This window comes from Sesamum indicum, unplaced genomic scaffold, assembly GCF_000512975.1.
Source record: "Sesamum indicum cultivar Zhongzhi No. 13 unplaced genomic scaffold, S_indicum_v1.0 scaffold00177, whole genome shotgun sequence".
NCBI lineage: Eukaryota > Viridiplantae > Streptophyta > Magnoliopsida > Lamiales > Pedaliaceae > Sesamum > Sesamum indicum.
In genome coordinates this window covers 81770-103442 of record NW_011628077.1, presented here as the reverse complement: position 1 = coordinate 103442, position 21673 = coordinate 81770, and the positions used below count along the sequence as shown (strand labels likewise).

General features: G+C 33.5%; 4 protein-coding genes across 4 annotated transcripts; 1 reads left to right on the top strand and 3 right to left on the bottom strand.

Moving 5' to 3' along the window:
• Positions 1 to 3132: 3132 nt before the first annotated feature.
• LOC105179593 (histone H2B-like) lies at positions 3133 to 3831 on the top strand. The gene has a single exon (XM_011103230.2). The coding sequence runs from the start codon at positions 3202 to 3204 to the stop codon at positions 3643 to 3645; it is 444 nt and encodes a 147-aa protein (XP_011101532.1). The 5' UTR covers positions 3133 to 3201; the 3' UTR covers positions 3646 to 3831.
• A 2470-nt stretch (positions 3832 to 6301) lies between these two features.
• Positions 6302 to 10286, bottom strand: LOC105179592 (prohibitin-1, mitochondrial-like). Its single transcript, XM_011103229.2, has 6 exons — positions 10150 to 10286; positions 9412 to 9599; positions 8621 to 8737; positions 7957 to 8127; positions 7183 to 7395; positions 6302 to 6732 (listed from the first exon to the last, which is right to left on the bottom strand). The coding sequence occupies exons 2-6, from the start codon at positions 9586 to 9588 to the stop codon at positions 6547 to 6549; spliced, it is 864 nt and encodes a 287-aa protein (XP_011101531.1). The 5' UTR covers positions 9589 to 9599; positions 10150 to 10286; the 3' UTR covers positions 6302 to 6546.
• A 3344-nt stretch (positions 10287 to 13630) lies between these two features.
• LOC105179591 (prohibitin-1, mitochondrial-like) lies at positions 13631 to 17677 on the bottom strand. The gene is made up of 6 exons (XM_011103228.2): positions 17536 to 17677; positions 16790 to 16977; positions 15970 to 16086; positions 15295 to 15465; positions 14429 to 14641; positions 13631 to 13996 (listed from the first exon to the last, which is right to left on the bottom strand). The coding sequence occupies exons 2-6, from the start codon at positions 16964 to 16966 to the stop codon at positions 13811 to 13813; spliced, it is 864 nt and encodes a 287-aa protein (XP_011101530.1). The 5' UTR covers positions 16967 to 16977; positions 17536 to 17677; the 3' UTR covers positions 13631 to 13810.
• A 1275-nt stretch (positions 17678 to 18952) lies between these two features.
• On the bottom strand, positions 18953 to 19639 carry LOC105179590 (histone H2B). Its single transcript, XM_011103227.2, has one exon. It carries the CDS (start codon positions 19547 to 19549, stop codon positions 19106 to 19108), a length of 444 nt encoding a protein of 147 aa, XP_011101529.1. The 5' UTR covers positions 19550 to 19639; the 3' UTR covers positions 18953 to 19105.
• Between the last annotated feature and the right edge of the window lie 2034 nt (positions 19640 to 21673).

Below are 21673 nucleotides of genomic sequence, written 5' to 3'. Positions count from 1 at the left end.
AAAGTTGAAAATAGCATATTTCATACAACATTATAGTTAGAGAAATAAAGTATAAAATTATGAAACTCATTTTATTGTTTCTCTTCATAATACTTAGTTTTTTTCTTCATATATTTGTTGTAGTGAGTCTTAACTGTCACTTTACTGATGAATACGAGGTGTATATCATTAGCAATCTACCTCAAAATTCTGCACCATTAAAGTTGCATTGCGCATCCAAGAATGACGATCTGGGAAATCATGATCTTTCAAACGGTCAAGATTTTCACTGGAGTTTTTGTGACAACTTTTTGCCCAACACTCTGTACTTCTGTCACCTATGGTGGGGCCCGAAATTGGAGAGGAGTTTCGATGTTTTCAATAAAAATTTGAAGAATAAATGCAGCACAAACTGTTACTGGGTGGCAAAAAATGATGGCATTTATTTTTCTGGCGACATTTCCAAGGAGCCTTTGACCAAAATGTATCTCGGGGAAACTTCTGGTGGCTAATAACTGCTCTATATATTTATACTTTTTTTTAGATTGTATTTGGATTGAAAAATTATAAAATATCCTTAATAATATAACAAATCATTTGAATTTGTTTAAATTTGAAGGATTTCAAATCCTTTAATTTGAATTTTGAATTATATTTTGTCGAAAATTATTAATTTTATTTATTTTTTAAATGGAGTCATATGAAGAGAAAAAGAATTCCAAGTCCTCCACTCAAACTTAAATCCGTCAACCCAAATACACCCTTATAATATTCGAGGACGTACTGTGTATGTACCATGCCAAGTCCGAAGAATTAAAAAAGCATCTATACAAAACTATAGTTGAAATAGTAGGATTTTTTTTTAATCTATACTATAATGACATCATATAGAATTATATTTTTTAAATTGATGATGATTTATTAAATTGATGAACATGAAATCATGAATTTTAAATTTATAGGAACAATTTTTTGGTCTATAATTTTAAAATCTATTAACTTTAAATTTGAACTAGTTAAATTATATCATATTATATTACTTAAAATTATAAACCAACAAATATTTCTATATCTCTCGTACATGTCATATGACATGGACAAGTTAATTTTGATCTAATTTTTCACGTACATTTATTTCTATATATATAAATAGTTAATTGCATTAACTTTCATTAATTATTCTTTCTCATCATTAATTCTTATTTTTTTATTCCATCCATTTATGTGAAATTCTTAATTATTTTTTATTATAAGTTACTTTTTACTCTTAAATCTTTACAATTTCTTTCAAATTTTAGATCAGTTAGTTTTTATAATTTAAGTAATTTTAAATAAAAATCTTCCAAAACTTTTAAAACTAGATTTTGTCCTGATATTAATTAATAGATACCCGATAATATTTTTATTTATCTTCTTGATAAGTTATTTTTTAATAAAAAAGAGGGTTAATTATATGTTGTTGTTTGAACTATGATCGTTTTTACTCTTTTATCCTCTTTTCATTTTATTAAATTTATGACTATTTCATCATGTTTTATTTTTTTTTATATGAATATGTACTTATTTTTTTATTTTGTTTAAGAGGTCCTATAGCAAAAACTATAGTGTTTAACATCAATTGTAAGTAAAATATTATTTTTAAATTAATAAATTTACAAATTCTTGAAATTATAAAATTTATATTTATCTATTCAAATGTTATTGGATGATTAGACCTTCGACTCATTTAACGTAATGAGTGAAGTGATAATCATAAAAATATGATACACAATCGTATATCGGTTAACTTATTTTTATGCACATCACAAAAAAAAAAAAAAATTCTAAAAAGGTTTCCATCTTTTAAAAATTTTGGGTTTGAATGTGTTAATCCGTAAGCATAGAATCAAAAGTGGCATGACTCTATCTACTAGAACAAAAAAGTGAGATTTTAGCCTTTTATAAGATGCGTAATATTATTTTACCGAAGCATATTAGGAACTAATTTTTAAAATAAAATTTAAAATGTTATAAATATCTCATACAATGCATGAGCTTAAAATCTTTTAAATAAGCTTAACCAAACGTACTCTAACTTAAAACTCTGTATTTTTCTTACAGGAGTTTAGAAAATTATAACATTTTATTTTTTAATCCTATATACTCTGTTTTAAAATTTTGGTAAATATGTTATAAATTCTGAAGTATTTTATAAAAGATTTTGAAAAAACTTATAAAATCATCCAATAATCTCTGAACTCAATTTATTGGTAGACGGATTAAGTATTAATCATCCAAAAATGAACTATATTCGATGCGTGCAAAAAACGCATGGGTTCAATAGATCTGGACAATCATTTAAGTCTTGGATCGAAGCGAATGCAAATCCTAAAGGGGGAACTTGCAAAAAAAGGCATTAGCAATACAATACCCAAGTTAGTATTCAATTCAAGACGAAATAGAGCAAAATAGTAAGTAAATATGATTAAGAATCGAGATATAGTAAATCAATTTGCTAAAAAGTGTAAGAATACGTGATACTATGCTTAAATAAAGCTTAAGAAAGAGGTTAAAGAGTAAGAGAGGTGTTTAGAGAGTGAGAGGAGCGTGAGAGGAGTATCCCCGTGTAGAGAAGTAAATCTGTATTTATACAGGGAGTGTTTTGGTGGGCTGCCACGTGTGTGGGCCTTTTGGGCTGAGTGTTTTGGTGGGCTTTGATCATAGTTCTAGTCGGCAAATGTCTTGGGCCTCCTCCCTTCCTACTGGGCTCCTTGGACTGTTTGTTTCTTTCTTCCTTTTTGAGCACATTGGGCCTTTTTGAGCTAGTCTATTTTTATGCACGTCAATAATATTATTCAGAAGCACATATAATTAATAATTACTTTATAGTAATTAATCATTTGACTAATAGGAAAATAACTAGATATTTAGTTATCAAAGTGCTCCATCTGCACCGTCCATTATCCGTCTAATGAACGGCTCAGGTCCACGATCCGAGCTCCTGAAAATCCGCCAATCATATACCAGCAACAATTTATTTCAAAGTGCGGTGCACGAATTAATCAGGGCCGTGTAAAGTTTCATCCAATCGACGGTTTAAAACCAATATCCGTGTTAAGCGAATATCAACCAATAAATATTCAACTCCAAAATCCTATATGAACCCTAAACTTCCTCACAACTCCCTCCCATTCCTCACACTGAAGCAATCCAGATTCTCTGAAGAGTAAATTCTCATTTTCAATGGCACCAAAGGCGGAGAAAAAGCCAGCTGAGAAGAAGCCCGCTGCCGAGAAGGCTCCGGCGGCGGAGAAGTCCCCGGCGGAGAAGAAGCCCAAGGCCGGGAAGAAGCTTCCGAAGGAAGGCGCCGCCGCCGCGGGTGACAAGAAGAAGAAGCGGATGAAGAAGAGCACGGAGACGTACAAGATTTACATCTTCAAGGTGCTGAAGCAGGTCCACCCTGACATCGGGATTTCGAGCAAGGCCATGGGGATCATGAACAGCTTCATCAACGATATCTTCGAGAAATTGGCGCAGGAGGCGTCGCGGCTCGCACGTTACAACAAGAAGCCGACGATTACATCTCGCGAGATCCAGACCGCCGTGAGGCTGGTGTTGCCCGGCGAGCTGGCCAAGCACGCTGTTTCTGAAGGAACAAAGGCCGTAACTAAATTCACCAGTTCTTGAGGAGTATGGTCTCCTTTTTCTTTTTAATCAGAAAAAAGAATAATTTTACTATTTTTCCCTTTGTTGTAGTTAGGCTGCTGTAGGGTTTAAAGGTGGGGCTTTACTGTTAAGAGTCTTCCAGTAGATCATCCATGTAAACATCACTTTTCTCTTCTAGTGAATACTATCTCCGTTTCTTTTACATAATTTTGTGGGTTTTGATTTCTTCTTGAAACTGGAAATTGGAAAAATCAAAGAAGAAAAGAAGACGTAAAGTTTACTTCCAACAATTGCTTACGGTATACTCGAACCCCAAGTGTCGTAAATGAAGCATTTGTCACTTTAGAGTCGAAGCCAAAGTTGTAAGATCACTAAGAAGAAACGGTGTAAAAGTAAGTTAACTGGAATTGTTATTCAAGAAAAGGAACGTTGGTGTGTATAGTTGCAGTTGTTCTTTGTGTTTTTAGTGGGAATTTGAATGTCAAATGGTGATGGGATTGACCCCAAAATGATCTTTGACTACCAGTTGTCTTGAGCGCTTTGCATGAACAAGTATACAAGAACTAGAGTCTTGAGACTGCAGAGGTTCTGTTGGCCATTTTTGGGACTCAATTCTTAGTTATAGTACTGTTAGACAAGAGTGGTGCTAGTTCTGTAAATTTGTTTTTCTTAAAAAGATATTGCATTGTATGATAATTGACCAATCCCACCTGAAGCATGTTGGTTTTCATACAGTCAAATGGGGTTCATATCTGGGAAGAAGCAAGTGAAGTCAATTCTCCAGCTGATATGGAATGATATGGAAAGGAAGCCAATGGAAAGAGAAGGCCAAGACTTGGTACTCCTTTTTCACCTCTCCTGACTTTAGTATGTATATAGCATTGATCACTTCCACCCAAAATTGCTAATTAAAGATTAAGACAATTTACTGAATTGAAAGTCGCCCAAGTGAGGAGGCATCAAACACCGTTAGCACAGATTAAATGTGTTAAAAGTGGGAAATTCTTGGAGGGGTTAAGTGGAGGAAAAGTATGTAAGCGCTGCATATAGTTTCTTGGAAGAGTGTTTGCTTTAGACTATGTTAGTAGTTGGAAACTTGGATTTGTTCTTTGTGAATTCATGGAATTTGTGAAAAATGGGTATAACTCAAAATACACATTGGATTGTGTATTAGTTAGGTATTTACTCGTATGTATTCTTGAAATAGGATATCAAGTGTATAATAATAATAATAATAATATTAAGTGTATTATTATTAATAATAATAAATGTATTATTATTACTACATTTATTTATAATAATACATTTATTATTATTGTTATTATTATTATTCAGCAAATTATGGGGTACAATGGTCACTTATTTCTTGGTGCAACCTTGGGACTATTTTATACCACATTTTCAGGTGGTATTAGTTATTCAAATATAAAAGTAATTAGTATAGGACAATGGTTTTATATTAGGTTCCCATACAATAAAGTGAACCTTGTATTAACATGTATTAATTTTTTTTTATACAGGCTTATACATCAAAATAAACGGGCTTTACTCAAAGTAAATGAGGTCTTAGACCATAAAATTTCAATTATTTTAAAAAATAAACAAAATTATAATTCATACTTTATAAGAATATTTTAGTTAGTTCAGCATAAAAAATAAACGAAAACTTAATAGAGACTAACATATTGGATTAGTTTGTTAAATAATTACTAAAATAAACGAAAACTTAATAGAGACAACATTTTTGCATAGTGCTTGGGTTCATATTTTTGAGCATTTTGTTTTGTTGGGGAGATAAATATGTATTGGGAAAATTAAGATGCAATTGTACAATTAAACCACATCTTACATAATAGATGTGGTGCCTTGCCATCAATATATTTCAAACCCAGATAGGATTGGATAGAAAATTGCAGCTATAATAAGTTGGAATATGAGTATAAAAATAGATGGTGGGCCAATTAAAACTCATCAAAATCAGCCACTTTTAGAATCGGTGAACTCATTTAAATTAAAAAATGAAAAAAGAAAATGAAGAAGAAATGAGATGTAATAGAGGCGGAACACACATGAATCAAACAAGTTAATGCTCACACCATCTTTTACTTTTATAATTAAGCGGCAGATGACTTACAATTGTTTTCATCCACCACCGACGATGCCTCTGCAATGCCAAGTTGGCCATCTGAAAAATGAGCAAAATTGAAATCTTAATGTGTTTTTGGGGTTACATGGAGACGAGAGATATAAATTATATAATTATTAATGTCAAGTAAATATTTCATTTTATGATAACTGACCTAATAGTACACTAAGTTTAGTAATATTATATGCATATATATATATATATCAATATAATCAAGATATTTTATAACACTAATTAGAAGAATAAATACTATATGAGTATTTAGTTTTAATAGTAACTATATTAAATAATGACTCCAAATATATAATTATGCTACATGAAAATAAATTATTTTGGTTAACATGAATGATACAAATTAAAATAGATATATTCTAACTAAAAAGAGATTATTTTTATGATTATTTATATGTTTCTTTAATTTACAATTTTTCTACAGAAAGCATTTGAAAAACACATATGCTAGAAATGAAAATATAATCCATAAGTCTAAGTGGGATCAACTGCATAATCAGTACAATAACACTTACAATGTGGAGGATTTGAATTTTGATGTAATAAAACTTCAGTAGAGTATACAAGAAAATATCGAAGTTTGCGTACCAAACACCATCACATAGGAAGATAAATTAAGGAGGCAGCAGGATATTATTAAATGATAACTTAGCCAAGAAAGTTCAATCCAATGCTTTTCTTCAGAGTCTAATAGGAAGAGAGATTGCCAGATTTGTGTCGCTAATAACTCAAATTAAGAAAGACATCTGAGCCATCTGCACTGTTCACTTCTTAGGGGGATTGAGCTCATGGAGGTTTAGCAACAACTCGTCGGAGTTCAAGTACACCTTGTTGCTTGAAGCTGCAATAGTGTGTGAAATTTCCTTAGATGCTTCGATTCTCCTAAGTGTTATAAATGCTGGATTGTTGGCGATAGCTTGACCGATCAGTTGGGCACTCTTAGCCTCTCCCTGGAGGCAAAAGGAGAAAAATTGCATTTGATTCAGTATATAATTGATAAATGACTTCAGATAAAACAATTTGACCCGGTAAAGGCTCAGCTTGACATCATTGGACTGCATAAAACATAGCAGAATAATGCGCCAGAAACCACATATCAATACCAATGAACTACTGTCTAAGTGCAAGTATCTTGTGAGAATTAAAGATAAAAGAGAACATTAAAAGAATATCATACCCTACACCTGAAAATGACGAGTATTCTACTGTTGATCAGTTAATTTGACTATTTTTCTTAATGAAATAATAAACAATCTAATCAATTTTCCAACTACATTCAGAAGTTTAGGTCAGAAAATCCATATGATAAGTTAGTCACAATATTAAAAAGTTTTGACTTTGAACCGTAACAAATCAAGTCTTTACTTTGGCACCGATAGAGCATAAAGTAAACCATTTACCTGAGCTCTGATTATTGCACTTCGTTTGTCTTGCTCAGCCTTCTCAACGACGAACTTGGCCCTCTCAGCCTCTTGGGCAGCTATTTGTTTAGCTTCAATTGCAGCAGTGAATTCCTTTCCAAAGGTCAAGCTGGTAATTGACACATCATCCAATGCAATGTTGAAGTAGGCGGCTCTATCGGTCAATATCTTCCGTATTTGCCTACTCACATTCTACAAAGTAAAAGCATCCTGTCATTCCCGCTTCCATGACATTATGGAATTTCAGAATCTTCATGATCCAAACAGAGACTCAATCTAATGCCATGTGAACTCATTATGGAAACAAATTATATAAAGTAATTTTTGCAACTTTGTCATCAGGAGGATCCATAAATGCGATTAATTAGAAATTGCTTTACAGAAAAACATTCCATTTATCCTTGTCCGTTTATAATTTGATCTCTTCCATGACATTCTACATTATTAACTTCGTTCTTGATAAACTTGAGTTAGCTAAAAGTGAATTCATCTACCAGGTCCATATTCTATGTTAATATATCTGACAGAATACACACTAATGCTTCAGCAAGATCATGTCTAGGCTCTAATACAATGTGCTTTACCCTACAAAGATGAAGTAAACCATCAATCTTCTAGATTTGCTTGAGAAAATAAGCAAGTATAATGTTAAACAAAGGTTTCATATAGTGTAACAATAGCATAACCATACTTCTAGTTACCATTGCTCCAAAAAAGGGAAAATGAAAGAGCCCCACTAGTGCCTGTACTTACTTCTCTTTGGGTGATAAGTTGGCTAGCATTGTACTGGGCTACCACAGCTTTAAGAGTCTCATGAATGATTGAAGGCAAGACTCTCTCGTTGTAGTTTTCACCAAGGGTTCTATAAATAGTAGGTAACTGATCTGGCACGGGACGGGTGAGAACCCGAAGACCAATTTTTACCTGCAACAATCCAAAAATTAATAAAGCACATACTAAAACTCAAGGCACCCAACCCCTCAAAAATGCAAAAAATAAATTGAACAGTGCCTTATTAACTAAATAAAAAAGGAGATATACTGTGTTATCTGATGAACCTGCCTCAGGATTTCTGAGGAACACCTAAACACACAACACATGAGATTTGAAGGAGCATGTTTGGCAGATGTAAAAGAAAGCTTCTCTCTCTGCCTCAACAAAACAAGCAAACACAATTTAAAGCAGCACAGGTGGAAAATGGTGTCTAATCAACCTAAATATCTCCTATATTGTGTACAAGTGACTTCCTATCTTCACGCACGAATACAAGACATTTGAATCATTTGACAAACATATGACAACGCATTTCAAGTAGAGAGTAAATATCAAACTCTCTGAGTTTCCAACACCATCAACTGTCAGCCAGCACAGGGCCCTACTAGAATGTGAGTTCCTGAGAGAGAGAAAGGGGGTTTACCATCTGAAGGTCACGACTGCCTGACGTGCTCTCAACAAGATGTGGTCGTGCCCTAACATCATAAATGACTGGCCTTTCAAACCATGGGATCATAAAATGTGTTCCTTCAGGATACACCTGTACATTGAGCAGACAAGAGAAGTCCATAGACATACTTTGAAGAATACCTTAAAAAGGATTAACATACTTTGGCCCAAGTACATCATTTGACAACAGCTAACAATATACAGAGAGCTTTTCAGTACAAATTATATATACTGTGTCATATTAAAACAAGTGATCTAGTTCTCACTAATCTTCAACTAGAGACCTCATACCATAGAGGAAGACAAGTTTGCTAACAATAATCAAGGAGAATAAAAATTCAAGCACAACCGGCATGTCAATTCCATATATTCTAGATAAAGTTTGCTCTCTTGGAGCATTAGCAAGATGTACACTGAAATTCCAATCAAAATTCACAAATTTAATACGAACATTGTGTTAATTAACAAATGAAGTAACACATAGCAGGCAACCAAGTACTGCAATGACACAGCAGCAATTGATAAGCAACTAGAAAAACATTTCTCTCACCAACATGTAGAACTCTGTGGTCTTTCATATTTATGAATAATTACTTACAAAGTATAAGGGACATGCAGGCATTTACCTACTGAGCTTACCTGACTGTTTCATTGGTGATTAAAGTCAGCAAGAATTCGACAGAAATGCACATATCATGTCATAACAAGTACAATTCTGAAATTTAGTATCATGTCATATGCTATAGATTAAGGCAAGACAAAAACCTTATCCTTGATTCCGACAACACGGTTGAAAACAATGGCGCGATGCCCTCCCTCAACATTGTAGAGACTGTTAGAAAGTCCATAAATGCCGAGACCCGCAACAACTCCCAGCTTGATTAAAGCAGAAGCTGCACCTCCACCAGGCATCTTCGGAACATTGACATTCTTCAAATTCATTTTCTAGACCGCTGCATAATAGCAAAATGCAAATAGTGGGATCAAAATGTTCCTTCCCAAAATGCGTACCATCAAACAACAAACCCCTTCTCCAACCAAATTATCTACTAGGTAGAGTAAACCAATGGAGAACAACCCACCAACTAAAATTATAAGCTACATAGCATCAAATATTACACCTCAAAACCTGTGACGATAAAGAAACATACGGAGTTCAACAAAATTACCAACTACAACAAATACAAAAACGAAGAACACATTTATATGTATCAAGTACTCCATCCTTTAAAACCCTTCAAGGAAAAACAAGAATGTTTACCCAATTTATCAACAATAACCAAATCAAGTAACCATCTCTGGACTGAAAACGTATGCGTGCTTTACGCTCAGAGACCCATTTTTTATAGCAAAAAATGAATTCGACTACCGAGCATTGTCTCTCACCCCGAGAAAAAACCCCCAATTGAACTCAATTAGATTCTGCAACGCTCTTGCATATGGTTCGAGAGTACGAGAAAGATGCTCTACAGGAAAAAGATAAAAAGAAGCGGATCTACATACCTTGACGGAGCGAAAAACGAGAGCAAGAATGGAGAAAAAGATGAGCTGGGAAAAATGCGAAAGAAGAACAGCACACGAGAAGGGTTTTAGACAGAGAGTCGGAGAAGGGTTTTTCTTTCCTCCGTTTGCCTAATTTTATTTCCTACTTAATTACACTTTCCCCCTCCATTTTTCTTAAATTATAAAAATGCCCCTTTCATTTAAAATATTATTTAATCCATGCACTTATATTTTCAAAACTTGTCAATTATGCTTTTGTAACAACTATTTATCCCTTTTATTTTCTTTAATAAAGAAAAAATATTTTATTATTTAGAAAATAATATTTCTTTTTTCTCTTGCCTTTTTTTTTCCTTGGATGCATTATTTTTGTTATTTATAATTAAGATGCTTACAAATTATGTACTTTTACGAAATCTATTATTAAAATTTAGTTATTCTTAAATGATACTTAAGGTATCAATTTTTCAAAACTCAAAACGAGGTCCAGTCTAATTAATTTAATAAATCAAGCATAATCAGCCAATTTTAACCGATTCAAATACAGTTTTTTGATGACCCATATAGCTTAATAGACATGTCAGTTGTAGTCTACGCCTCACAAAATATTTGATAACTTATGCAATGATGAAAAATATATGATAAGATTTTTAAGAAAAAATATTATAAGATAAAAAAAATACTAAAAATTTATAAAATCATGTTGAATAAATATTTTAATTTAATATCTTACAAACTTTGTAATGTTATCTTATGTAAAGATTTCAAAAAATATTTTTAAAATAAAATTCAATATTTCATAAACTCTAAAAACATGCTATAAAATGTATAAAAATTTATTGCAAATAAGCTTATCAATCACCCTCTAAATAATTAACAGTGTTTTGAGAGGTCTAAATAAGTAATACTGAACATTACTCTTTAAATTCAATTGTTAGAGATATACAGATTTAATTATTTTAATATTATTAAAAAATAATTAAAATAAAATGTATAACACTTATGTGTCGAGCTGTGGACAAACAGAAAAATGAAGAAAATAAATATAGGGCCGAGTTGTGGACCAGGTCTGCGACTCCAGTTACATAATTATACGCCATTAGACATCGTTTTGATGAAGACGTAATTATATCAAATAGTTTGTTTTGATATGGTACAAACTATACATGATTGATAAGATTCATACAGAGTTTTTGATTTGAGATATTTGTGATTTTTATTTTTGTTTTTGTTTTTTTATCAAAATTTGTGGTATTTTGAGATATTTATGATATATTTTCACATCTTCTTCTTCAAGCTAAAGTGAAGAAAAATGCTATATCGCTTCGGTAATTTTTCTAGTCAGGAGGGATAAGATTTTTGAGGTTTAAGCATCAATTTTCCCTCCATAAACCAGCAACTAATGTCTGGAGGCAGTTTTTTTTTCCCTTTTCTTGTCCGTTGATTAACGACACGTGGTCAACATGTGCTTTTGCTATAAATACTTAATGGCAGAAGACTAAAAGCATCCAGTTTTCAGGATTTTGAAATTGGATGTGCTGAACCCATAAAATATGAGATCAAAAGTGGGTACGACTCGATCTAGTAGGACTAAAAGTATGATTTTACTTTTATTATGAGTGTTCAACAAAATAGTCGGATTGTCCCAGTATATCAACCCAATCCAAACCGCACCACAATTAGTGGGCTAAGAGTGGGTTGGATTGGTCTTAGACTAGTAAGAAAAATCGTATTTTAACAATTGGGTTTAATTTTATATTTACGTAGACTGCATGGATTGCGTTTGACCATGATGATGACGACGATTATGATATATTATAATTCTTCAAATGTTTATACAAAAGTTTTGGTAATACATAAACTAACATTCAAAATAATAATAATAATTACTGACGTGTGTAAAAATCGCACAAATCCAATAGTCTTGGATTGGTGTGTCTTTGGCCGAAGTGTATGTGGATCGTGAAGAGAGACTTGTAAAAAAGCGTTAACATTCAAATGCTCAAGTTAGTATTTTTGCTCGAGATTGAATAAATTCAAAAGGTAAACAAATATGATTGAAAATCGAGATATGATGAATAAATTTGATGAAAAAATTAAGAATATGTGATAATATGCTTGTAGAGTGCTTAGAGAGTGAGGGGACCATGAGAGAGGTGTCCTTTGTATAGAGGACTAAATATGCATTTATAAGAGGAGTGCACCCCATCTATATCTAGGAGTGTTTTGGTAGGAGTCCTCTTTGTTTTGGGAGACCCCTCGCTTGCGTGGAGTCCCAGCCGCCAAGGAAGCCCTTTTTACTCATGTTGGCCTTCTAAAGCTAATGTGGTCCAAGGTGGCTGCTAACACATAGGTCAACTGGATGACACAGTGGAGTGTGGGTTGCCATTTGTGTGGGTCTTTTGAACCGAATGTTTTGTCGGACTTTAACCATCGTCCGAGTCAGGAGATGTCGGGGCTTTTTCCTTCTTCCTGAGCTTCTTGAGTTACTTAGGCTGTTTGAATCTACCTAGTTAGACTATGGGATGTCCAGAGAGCATTATAGGCGTGGATTATGATTATTTATATGTTTCTTTAATTTACAATTTTTCTACAGAAGCGTTCGAAAAGTTTCTAATATTCATTAACACATAATGCTGGAATAAGTACAAGAGTGATCAATTGCACAGTGTACGATAACACTTGCAATGTGGAGGATTCAATGTAGCCAAACTTCAGTAGAGTATATAAGATAATGGGAGTGTTTACAACAACTTTTGTTTTTAAAAAGTGATTTTTATAAAAAAAACAATTAGAAGTTTTAGTAGAATAAAAAATAGATAGTATCTCTAAAAAAAAATAAAAAGCAAATAAAAACTAAATTGAATAGTAATTGAAGAAAAATCACTTCTATAATAAATTTAATTGATGAAAGGCTACTTTGTTCCTATGTGTTAAAAAATACTATTTTTTGCTTATTATTTCACTTGTTACTTATCACTATAAACTATTTTCACAAAAATCATAAATTTTAGTTCGACTAGTATGTCATATTTAGATTTTTAAAAATATTATAAAAATATGTTTATCACTAAGTAATATAATTATTGATTCATACACAATAATTAAACTTGCATAATTGCAAAAAAATAATTAATTTATTAATTAATCAAATAATAATGTGAAAGAAAATAATATTATTAGATGATATACAATATTAAAATAAATTAAAAATGATAAAATTGAATTAAGATTATTATAATAAAGATAAACTAGTAAAAAATAAATTTAAATTTATTTACAAAAAAATCAAAGCAACTAAAAACACTCCCAAAAGTGCTTCTAGCTTTCGGCCTAAGGGCATTTTTCTTAACTATTTCATAAGCCGAAACTAGTAGCCCAAACAACTCAAAAGTGCTACTTTAAAAGTTCAAAAGCACTTTTTTGAAAACGTGCGCCGACATCCCAATACCGAAATCTGGGTAAAAAACACCGTAACATATGAAGATAAACCGAGGAGGCAGGATATTTTTAAATAATAACTTGGCCCAGGAAGTTGAATCCAATGCCTTTGAAAAAGAGTCTACTATTTATGTCACTAATAACTGAAATGTTAATACCAGCAGTTAACCTGGTGGGATAAAATCCAAATTAAGAAAGAAGTATTTGCCATCTGGACTGTTCACTTATTAGGGGGATTGAGCTCATGGAGGTTCAGCAACAACTCGTCGGAGTTCAAGTACACCTTGTTGCTTGAAGCTGCAATAGTGTGTGAAATTTCTTTAGATGCTTCGATTCTCCTAAGCGTAATAAATGCTGGATTGTTGGCGATAGCTTGACCGATCAGTTGGGCACTCTTAGCCTCTCCCTGGGGGCAAAAAGGAGAAAAAAATTGCATTTGATTCATTATATAATTGATAAACGACATCAGAAGCTTGACATCATTGGACTGTATCAAACTACCAATAAGGCGCCAGAAGGGATACATCGATACCAAATGAACTAACCACTGCCTACAGTGCGATTGTGGCTAATGAGAATTAAAAAGTGAACATTAAAAGAATATCATAGCCTACACCTGAAAATGAAGACTATTCTACAGTTGATCAGTTAATTTGACTATTTTTCTTAATGAAATAATAAACAATCTAATCAATTTTCCAATTACATTCAGAAGTTTAGGTCAGAAAATCCATATGATGAGTTAGTCACAACTCACAAGATTTAAAAGTTTGACTTTGTACCGTAACAAATCAAGTCTTTACTTTGACATAGATAGAGCATAAAGTAAACTATTTACCTGAGCTCTGATTATTGCACTTTGCTTGTCTTGCTCAGCCTTCTCAACGACGAACTTGGCCCTCTCAGCCTCTTGGGCAGCTATTTGTTTAGCTTCAATTGCAGCAGTGAATTCCTTTCCGAAGGTCAGGCTGGTAATTGACACATCATCCAATGCAATGTTGAAGTAGGAAGCTCTATCGGTCAATATCTTCCGTATTTGCCTACTCACATTCTACAAAGTAAAAACTTCTTGTTAATACCACTTCCATCACATTATGGAATTTCAGAATCCGCTTGATCCAACAGAGACTCAGTCTAATACAATGATGGAAACAATATTAAGCTTCATAAGTAATTCACATCCGAGTTTCAATACCTCACTTACAAAAGCTACCATGTCATCCTTCTAACTGCTTGACAAAATAACCATTCAACAAGTCGAAATTATATAAAAATATTACTTTGTAACTTTGTCATCCAGAGGATCCATAGATGCAATTAAATAGAAATTGTTTTACAGAAAACATGCCATTTATCCTTGTCCATTTATAGTGTGATGTCTTACATGACATTCTACATTATTAACTTCTTCCTTATAAACTTGACATAGCTAAAAGGTCAATTCATCTACCACGTCCATATTCTACATTAATATATCTGACAAAACGCGCACTAATGCTTGAGAATGAATAAATGCATGATCTACAAAGATGAAGTAAACCATCAGTCTTCTAGATTTGCTTGAGAAGAAAATAATTTCCAAAATAAGCAAGTATAATGTTAAACAAAGGTTGCATATAATGTAAGAATAGCATAACCATACTTGTAGTGACCATTGCTCCAAAAAAAGAAAAACGAAAGAGCCCCCCTAGTGCGTTTACTTACTTCTCTCTGGGTGATAAGTTGGCTAGCATTGTACTGGGCTACCACAGCTTTAAGAGTCTCGTGAATAATTGAAGGCAAGACTCTCTCATTGAAGTTTTCACCAAGGGTTCTATAAATAGTAGGTAACTGATCTGGCACAGGACGGGTGAGAACCCGAAGACCAATTTTTACCTGCAACAATTCAAAAATTAATAAAGTAGATACTAAAAGTCAAGGCACCCAATCCCTCAAAAATGATAAAAATAAATTGAACAGTGCCTTATTAACTAATTAAAAAAAGGAGATATATTGTATTATCTGATGGACCTGCCTCAGGATTTCTGAGGAACACCTAAACACACAACACATGCCATTTGAAGGAGCATGTTTGGCAGATGTAAAAGAAACCTTCTCTCTCCGCCTAAACAAAACAAGCAAACACAATCTTAAAGCAGCACAGGTAGAAAATGGTGTCTAATCAACCTAAATATCTCCTCTATTGTGTACAAATGACTTCCTATCTTCACACATGAATATGAGTAGTAAGCTAACATTTGAATCATTTGACAAATCATATGACAACGCATTTCAAGTAGAGAGTAAATATCAAACTCTCTGAGTTTCCAACACCATCAACTGTCAGCCAGCACAGGGACCTACTAGAATGTGAGTTCCTGAGAGAGAGAGGGGGTTTACCATCTGAAGGTCACGACTGCCTGATGTGCTCTCAACAAGATGTGGTCGTGCCCTAACATCATAAATGACTGGCCTTTCAAACCATGGGATCATAAAATGTGTTCCTTCAGGATACACCTGTACATTGAGCATACAAGAGAAGTCCATAGACATATCTTGAAGAATACCATAAAAGGATGTACATGCTTTAGCCTAAGTACATCATTTGACAACAGCTAACAATATAGTGAGAGCTTTCCAGTACAAGTTATATATATCGGGATATATTAAAACACTTGATCTTGTTCTCACAAATTTTCAACTAGAGATCTCATACCATAGACAAAGACAAGTTTGCTAACAATAATCAAGGAGCATAAAAATTCAAGCACAACCGGCATGTCAATTCCATATCTAGATAAAGTTGCTCTCTCGGTGCATTAGCATGATGTACACTGAAATTCCAATCAAAATTCACAAATTTAATACGCACATTTTATGTTAATTAATAAATGAAGTAACACATAGCAGGCAACCAAGTACTGCAATGACACAGCAGCAATTGATAAGCAACTAGAAAAACGTTTCTCTCATCAACATGTAGAACTCTGTAGCCTTTCATATTTATGAATAATTACTTACAAACTACAAAGGATAAGGAACATGCAGGCATTTACCTACTGACCTTACCTGACTGTTTCATTGGTGATTAGGAACAGCAAAGTCAGCAAGTATTCAACAGAAATGCACATAGTACTGGGAGGTAATCGAGAACCATAACAAGTCCAATTTTGAAATTTAATATCATGTCATATCCTATAGATCAAGGCAAGACAAAAACCTTATCCTTGATTCCAACAACACGGTTGAAAACAATGGCGCGATGCCCTCCCTCAACATTGTAGAGACTGTTACCAAGTCCATAAATGCCGAGTCCTGCAAAAACTCCCAGCTTAATTAAAGCAGAAGCTGCACCTCCACCAGGCATCTTCGGAACATTGACATTCTTCAAATTCATTTTCTAGACCGCTGCATAATAGCAAAATGCAAATAGTAGGATCAAAATGTTCCTTCTCAAAATGCGTACCATCAAACAAAAAACCCCTTCTCCAACCAAATTATCTGCTACGTAGAGTAAACCAATGGAGAACAACCCATCAACTAAAATTATAAGCTACATAGCATCAAATATTACACCTCAAAAACTCAGACGGTAAAGAAACAGCCAGAGTTCAACAAAATTACCAACTTCAACAAATGCAAAACGAATAACACATTTATATGAATCAAGTACTCCACCCAAAAAACCCTTCAAGGTAAAACAAGAATGGTTTTACGCAATTTATCAACAAAAACCAAATCAAGTAACGATCTCTGTTTTTCCAGACTGAAAACGTATGCATGCTTTACACTCAGAGACCCATTTTTTATAGCAGAAAACTAATTCGAGTACCGAGCATTGTTTCTCACCCCCAGAAAATACCCCCCAATTGAACTCAATCAGATTATCCGACGCTTTTGCATATGGTTCGAGAGTAGGACAAAATGCTCTTCAGAAAAAAGATACAGAGAATCCGATCTACATACCTTGACGGAGCGAAAAACGAGAGCAAAAATGTGGACTTGGGAGAAAAGAAAAACAAGAACAGCACAGGTGAAGGGTTTTAGAGAGAGAGTCGGAGAAGGGTTTTTCTTTCCTCCGTTTGGGCAACCTTATTTCTTAGTTAATTACACTTTTCCCCTCTGTTTTTCTTGAATTATAAAAGGGCCCCTATTCACTTATATGTTTAAAAATTGTCAATTATGGTTCCGTAGGAACTATTTAGCCTTTTTTTAATAATAAATAATAAATATTTAATTATTTAGAAAATATTATTTAAACACCACGAATCATCCCTCTTCAATTATAAAATATAAATTAAAATTTGTACATTAATTTACATAAATAATATTTTTATTATTTAATACCATATATTTTTGTTATTGATAATTAAGATGTCTACAAATTATGTACTATAATTTTCTTTTAGGAACTCCATCATTAAAATTCAATTATTTTTAAATGATACTTAAGTATCAATTTATCAAACTTAATACCAAGTCTAGTCCAATTATAATTTAATAAATCTATCACAATCAACTAATTTTAGCAGATTAATACGTGGACTAAAAAAATTCCAAATATATAAAAAATTACCCTCTAAAACTCTATAAATTAATAAACTCTCTAAAATAATAAAATCTTTCGGTCCCGACTTGGGCCTTTGTAAAAAAACATCAAATTCGATAAGATAATAAGAAAATAATTTTTTGAAAAATTTCTTTATAAATATTAGGTCCCATTAAAACTCTAAATTAATAATTCGTAAATATTACAATTATAAATATTATGGTAATTTATTAAAATATAAAGTCTGTAATGCTTTACGCATTTGATCATTCATGGATGATTTTGCGATACCTTTTAAATGAGAAGACATGAGTGGGTGTTATGAATTATTTTATTTTCATGTTGAGATTTATATAATATATGTTTCATTCATTATGCATGAATATATTCAATTAGTTATAATAGTTATTTAAGTGTAACGAATTAATGTAAACAAGTATATTTAAGTAATTCCAATAAATTGATACATGCGTCTGTGAATATAATAGTTAATTGTATACAATGAATTGATATTATACATAAATATATTTAATTAGTTACAAAGAATTGATTGATGCATGAATTTAATCAATAAAACATGTATAAATTCATTTATTTTCAATACATATATACTAAATTTACTGAATTTAAAAAATCTCTCTTTTAATTAATAAAATATTAATTTATCGATAAATTAATATCTCTCTAAATTAATAAAATTTCATGATCACAAAATTATTAATTTATAGAAATTTTACTTAAATTACTAAACATCACTCTTTAAATCCAATTGTTAGAGATATTGTGAAGCTTTAGTTACGCATTCCAGTAGATCAGCAGTGGTGCTACACGGGATGATGACAAATTCCAGAAATTAAGGAATTTCCATTGATTGAATTTGATTCACAACAACAAATTCTGCACTCTTTACATCAAAATGACAAAAAGGAACCCTAAACCTTAGCCCTAATTCGGAAACCCTAATTTCAGAGCTACACATAAAGCAATTCAAGAGCTGGTGAACTTGGTCACAGCCTTGGTTCCTTCAGAGACGGCGTGCTTCGCCAGCTCCCCCGGCAACACCAATCTCACGGCGGTCTGGATCTCGCGAGAAGTGATGGTCGGTTTCTTGTTGTAGCGCGCGAGACGCGACGCCTCCTGCGCCAATTTCTCGAAGATGTCGTTGATGAAGCTGTTCATGATTCCCATGGCCTTGCTCGAGATCCCGATGTCAGGGTGGACCTGTTTCAGCACCTTGAAGATGTAGATCTTGTAGGTCTCCGTGCTCTTCTTCATCCGCTTCTTCTTCTTGTCCCCCGCGGCGGCACCGCCCTCCTTGGGAAGCTTCTTCCCGGCCTTGGGCTTCTTCTCCGCCGGAGCCTTCTCCGCCGCAGGGGCTTTCTCTGCAGCCGGCTTCTTCTCGGCAGGCTTTTTCTCCGCCTTGGGTGCCATTTTTAGAGAGAGAAAGTGGTAGAGCGAGACAAGATTCTGCAAGTTTTTTGGGTGAGGACTTCAATGTATGTATGCTGATGAAAGAAATGGTGGAAAGGTCGGGCGGGTTTTATATAAAACCAGGGGTACGCCATTATTGGTCCGAATTTGGACGCGCGGATATTGGATTCTAACCGTTGATCAGAATTTCAATTTACGGTAGAGATTGCAAGATGGAGGTTGCGCATTTCTCACTTTCGAGGAAATGGATTTGAGGCCTGGGCTTCGAAATCTTTTGAAATTCTCGTTTGGCGGTGAAGAATATGGGGGTGGGGGGGATGTTTTCAGTTCAATCGCCAGGTGGACTCTTGGTAAAATTAAATTAAAATTATAGTAAATTGAAAATTTAATATTTTAAAATATTATATTAAAAGATAAATTATAAAACACTCTTAAAATCTGAGAGAATTATAAATATTTAGTAAATGTTTGGAGCAAGTGTGAGGCCATCGAATCCAACATTCCAAATAGGAAAGGAAGCTCCATTCCAATTATCCAACAACATACAACAGGTTTCAATAGATGTTGAGTCGACAAGATACTCTTTCATGTAAAGAAAGAATTAGAAGCATTCATTACATAAAGAAAGTCCGACTGTGGAAAATAACGAGTTTTTAGAATACAGTTAAGGAAAGAGTTGGATTCCCAAATTATTTGCCGCGATTGTTTTGCTAAGAGGGCAAGAATAATTAACATGTTTACGTCAACTTAAATATGCGTCCAAAATGTAAAAATTAGGCAAAAACAACAAAAAATAAATCAATTAATTAACTAAAAATTAATTGAGATGGTTAATAAATAGTTAAAGGCATGAAAATCAACCACGAGTTTTGTCTTCTTCGTTTTCTTGAACAACTACATGCTTTGATTCATTTATCAAAATTTTTGTCCATCCATTTGAGGATTCAATCTAGAATCCTTTTTAAGAAAATCTACACCATACCATGAAGTGAATTCAAATCCTTTGCTGGGAAGAAACGAGATCGGTAGTGATAGAGGATAAACAAATTTCAAGAATAAAAGAAAATACCATTCCAACAATAAAAGGAGAATATCGCTTCAAAAGGAAAGTTTGAACACAAACTTACCAAACTATTGTGATTCGGCATATTAGCAAAATACCCCCAGTAGATAAATTTTAGCCATGTAAAGGGGTTAGGTAAATGACGAAATTGTATTTCGCCTTCACCTATCCTAAATAGCATATTTTTGTAATAGTACAAATACCCACCTTCATTTGAGAAGGAGGAGGATTTTTTTTAGGGAAGAAGAATTATAGTGTGAAGTGTATTGAGTCGCACCCCTGTAATACAAATCTAATTGATCTCGCTTTTTGGCAACATCAACTTGGCACCGTCTGTGGAAAATTGCAATTCAACGTGACTTGAATATGAACACTAGATCAAGAGCGCGGAACAGGAATGGAAGCTAGGAGAGCTCGAATGGAACTCCGAACACACGCCCCAAGAGGAAGTCCAACAACCATTCGGTACCAGAAGGGGTAAGGACAATCGGAGACTTAAAGAGCAGGAGGAGCAGGAGCGAACTCCCGAGATGAATCCAAACACTCTCGGGATGCATGTGCCTATGTAAATCCCCATTGTAACACTGATATTCAGAGGCAAAATTGCAAACTTAGTTACATATATAGAGTAGGGCCATTTCAAATTTGGTCATCCCCAGGCCACTTCATGAGATTTTAAAATGATCCCATATTACACTATAGAAATGGTGGATGGAGGACAAAAATGTTGCACATAAAGCAAAATAACATGGACCATGAAATCAACAATAACCCCAACAACAACCGGTTCCTACCCCAACAACAGTGTCCATGACGTTCAAAGCTTTCCAGCACTCCCCCAAAGCATTACACTGCAATTTGAGACATTTATGGACTGTGAAACTCACTTTTTGTCTCTTTTCCTTCTTGATTTTGGATGCCTGAGCACGAGCAAGAAAATGAGGAATGAGTTTGAGAAGTGGGGAAAAGAGAATGGTTGCTCTCCTTTAGAAGGAGGAGGAAGAACGCTTTTCCCCTCCTCTTTTCTCATGCCTTTTCCCCTCCAATTCTAGTAGATGAGT